Below are 3816 nucleotides of genomic sequence, written 5' to 3'. Positions count from 1 at the left end.
GTAATATAAGTCTAGTCAGAAAAGACAATGGTTGAAAACTAGGTGGTGTATGAGCAACCACTTAACCTGGGTTTTTACACTAATCCACCCAGTGAATTAACTTTACAAGGAAAATCCCAGTGGCGTACTTCCACGAGCAACTTTTTGATAGAAAAAAGCTTTTTAGAAAATTGAGTTTCGTCTAGAAAGGGATACTTTTACTGGCTCCAAATTTACAAAAAAGGTGTAATTAAAATTTTGCCAACAAGGGATTTTCGAAATACTCCAAAAAGTAGAAAAGTAGAAGATACACTCCACATGAGATAAGCCACCAGTGTGGGCTGGTTGCACATGCGCATGTTGGACTCGTGAGTCATGGGGTAGTTTGATCAAGGTGGGTGCAGCCCATTTAGCTTGAGTCCCTTATACCCCGGATAACATTTTTCAATATAGCAATGCTAACATCCTCTCTCTCTCTCTCTCTCTCTCTCTCTCTCTCTCTCTCTCTCGCTAAGGCCTTGTGAAACTTGTGAACTTCTTTAAAGTGATACTGACAGGCATGCGTCCATGGGAAATAATCCAAGTATAAGGATAAGTGGTGTACACATGATCAATGCCAATACCGCATTACATATGCAGTTGGAAATGTCTGAAGAACTTTTTCAACACAATTTATTAAATGCATTGCACTTGCACAGTTCCCAGAACGTAAAACAGTGTAACAAGGCCTTTCCAGGCTAAAAGAAAAATTCAAGTATTCATACAAAAAGCCCTCACACACAGGTGTGCCCAGCCTACTTGAACCTGTCCAAAAAATCCTCGAGATTCCTATATGAAAAATGTGAGGGGTGATCATGTATTGATCGGGCTGACATGTAGAAAATCAACCACAAAACCAGAAAAAATACCTGAGCTGCACAGATAACAAAAGCTGCCACAAACTGACCAATTGCTTGCTGGAGCAGCCAGCGAGATGTCCGGCCACAGACCATGGCCTCAAGCAGCCGGACCACTAGGGCCTGCACTTCCATGCTTTTCACCAGATTGCAGCTTCTCGACACAGCTCCGAGGCCCCAATGGTTCCTCTCCATGATTGTAACCCAGCAAGCAACCACATAAATGCAGTATGCTACACCATCAAAGAGATAGTCAAACCCAACAAACAAGCCTATGCGGACAGCCATCCCGAGATTGGTAGCATCCACATCCATAAATGGGGCCAGAAAAGCAAATGGTGTGGCGGATAATCTGAGGACCAGCTGCTCCACCTGCTCCATCTCCATCACGCCACCGAACAGTGTCTTCATGAAGAAAAGGCTTTGAAGACCACGCAAGGTTGCATGCAGGATTGCTAGCCACATAAGGCGCCCAACGCTTGATTTCAAACTTGACCTTATTGCCTGCCTAGCACTGGCCCTCTTCCCCATGTGTGTAGTCACGACACTGTATGCTACTGACCCTAGAATCGCCGCATGTTGGAATCCAACTACGGCAAGAAAAAACGTCACAGCTGCAGCTGCCAGAAGAACCATGAGAAGCATTGTCATTCCACCATGAGGCATGGCCCCCTGATCCAACCCGCGTCCGCCCAGTAGTTTGCCAGTGAAAAATGTCAAATCAATTGTGTCTATCACAGTTTCTTGGGTCAATCTCTTGGTCTCATTGGAAACAGTTTCAATCGTAAGATGCGGCAAGCCCGAGTTGGCATGTGTGTCCTCCTCATTCTTTTCAAACATGTCCTCAAAAAGACTCTCCTCATCACCTTTTTTATTAGCGGGTATCAAGTTCTTGTCTTCAAACTCTATGGTATCAGAGCCTGCATTCTCACTTGAAATGCCATTTTGATCAAACTGTCCCCCATTATCTGATGAATTGATAAGGCCACCACCATCTTTGCCTGAATCCCCCTCTTGGTGAACTGCCTCCTGTAAGCTTTCAAGTCTGTCAATGGTATCAGAGTCAACATTTCCACCTGAAAAGCCATTTTGATCAAGCCGTCTCCCATTATCTGATGTTCCGGTGAGACCACCACCATCCTTTCTTGAATCCCCAACTTCATGAACCACCACTGCGTGTAAGCTTTCATGTGCGGAAGGATTCTTGGAGTCAGGAGAGAGCTCTCCATGATTCACCTCTTCAGGCTGAAGACCTTGCAGCTGCGCTGCATCACCCACATCACTACCCATCGGGAGTGAAGACAGCTCTCCATGCTTGAGTTCAGCAGCACCCTCCACATCAGTTCCCATCAGTGCTGACGTTGTTGGCTCTTCCTGTTTCACACCTTGAGGCTGTAAAGCATCATCAGGTGGCAAGAATGCCGTCAAAAGGCGAGAGAGTAATGAGTCTCCTGTGTCCGGTCTCCTGAGCCCGCCCATATTCAACTCCTTGTGAGTTTGGGCTGCCTGCTGCTTTGGGTCGAAAGAGAACTGGAATGAGAAGTTTGAGTTTTGTGCTGAAAAGGAGATGCCTGAAAGCAAGGCAGATTGCTCTACGGCCGTCTCGTAGACAGATGAAAGCAAGGCAAGGGTCAGGAAAAGTGGAATGCTTGCCTTGAATGAGATGGCAGCTTGTCGAAACATTCCCAGCACATCATGGACTTCCAATTCTGCTCTGCGGTGATCCCTCGCCATAGCCACACTGTTGTTGCCCTCAGTTCCACAACAGCAATACAGTTCCACAACAGCAATGATTGAATTGCAAGTCAAGGTGATTTGGGAGAGACTGATCGTGATCAACAGACAACTCTATGATCCTGGACATGACGAGGAGATCAATCAACAATTCTCTCTCTCTCTCTCTCTCTCTCTCTCTCTCTCTCACACACACACACACACACACACACACACACCTCATAACATCACTAGGCCCTAATAACCACAGTGAATGTTCCTTTACCGAACAAGTTGTAAGATGGTGATCTTTACAAGCAAGCGGACAAGTCAAAGTACATCCTTATCAAACCCTGATGTGAACTCTGTAGCAAATCCAGAAACTTGAAACCCTAGAAATCAGTGACTTGGAAAACACCAGAAAGTGTGGAAACCCTAGAAATCGCAGCTGAGGAAACGAAAAGGAAGCCCTAAAAATCACGGTAGACAGTACATCTAAAGCAAGGATACCCGTGATACACAAAAGCACCACGAGCCTTCGATTGCCGCCACAGGCAACCAGAAATGAACGAAAAACAGACTTTTATCGGAAATAAAATACGTAAACACAGATACATCCGTATATACACATACATACACACAGACACACGTGTGTGTGTGTGTGTGAGAGAGAGAGAGAGAGAGAGAGAGTGTGTGTGTGTGAGAAATGTAAAACAATTAAATAAAGAATTGTACAAAGATCAAACATAAATATATTAATTTTATATTTTAATATACAATATATATATATAGATGTGTGTATATAACTATGTGGTCTTGTATGTATGTGTACCTCCATATTGTAAGAAAATATAACAATTACAGAAGGTCACAAGACAAAAATACCTGATGCAAGAGAGATGGAGAATATTTGTACCCTAAGAAGATACGCTTCCTGCTTTTGGGATCCCATTTGATGAGTATGGAATATAATAAAACACCCAAAGATTCGAAAATATGATAGTGAAATCTTCTTACCAGAGTAGGCATGTTGAGAAGTTCATCCTCTTCACACCGCCTTGGCGTAAGTCCTACTATGAGTATATGCACCGCATTGTTTACTGCCTCGGCCCAAAAAGGTTTTTGGTAATCCTTTCTCCTTTAGCATTCTCTACGCCATCTCCACGACTAAGTGATTTTTTCCACCATTCCATTTTACTGGGGAGTATGAGTAGTGTGTGATCCCATG

At 44.1% G+C, this 3816-nt stretch overlaps 1 protein-coding gene across 4 annotated transcripts; it reads right to left on the bottom strand.

The window, feature by feature from the left end:
* Positions 1-615: 615 nt before the first annotated feature.
* LOC147611679 (uncharacterized) lies at positions 616-3311 on the bottom strand. Of its 4 annotated transcripts, XM_086784726.1 has the most exons (3): positions 2875-3311; positions 2529-2731; positions 616-2384 (listed from the first exon to the last, which is right to left on the bottom strand). In XM_086784726.1, exons 2-3 carry the CDS (start codon positions 2607-2609, stop codon positions 774-776), a joined length of 1692 nt encoding a protein of 563 aa, XP_086640852.1. In that variant the 5' UTR covers positions 2610-2731; positions 2875-3311; the 3' UTR covers positions 616-773. The 4 variants fall into 4 exon arrangements, with proteins under 4 accessions (XP_086640852.1, XP_086640848.1, XP_086640849.1 ...); XM_086784722.1 differs by having other exon boundaries at positions 616-2731; positions 2875-3289; XM_086784723.1 differs by having other exon boundaries at positions 616-2731; positions 2904-3285.
* Between the last annotated feature and the right edge of the window lie 505 nt (positions 3312-3816).

Source organism: Cibotium barometz, chromosome 47 (genome assembly GCF_041138505.1).
Source record: "Cibotium barometz isolate CiBa-2024 chromosome 47, ASM4113850v1, whole genome shotgun sequence".
NCBI lineage: Eukaryota > Viridiplantae > Streptophyta > Polypodiopsida > Cyatheales > Cibotiaceae > Cibotium > Cibotium barometz.
Note: the sequence above shows the minus strand (reverse complement) of the source record. Positions and strands in the feature narration are given on the sequence as shown.

Coding starts and splice junctions, on each gene's coding strand:
- LOC147611679 (XM_086784722.1), bottom strand. CDS start 2,609: ATGGCGAGGGATCACCGCAGAGCAGAATTGGAAGTCCATGATGTGCTG.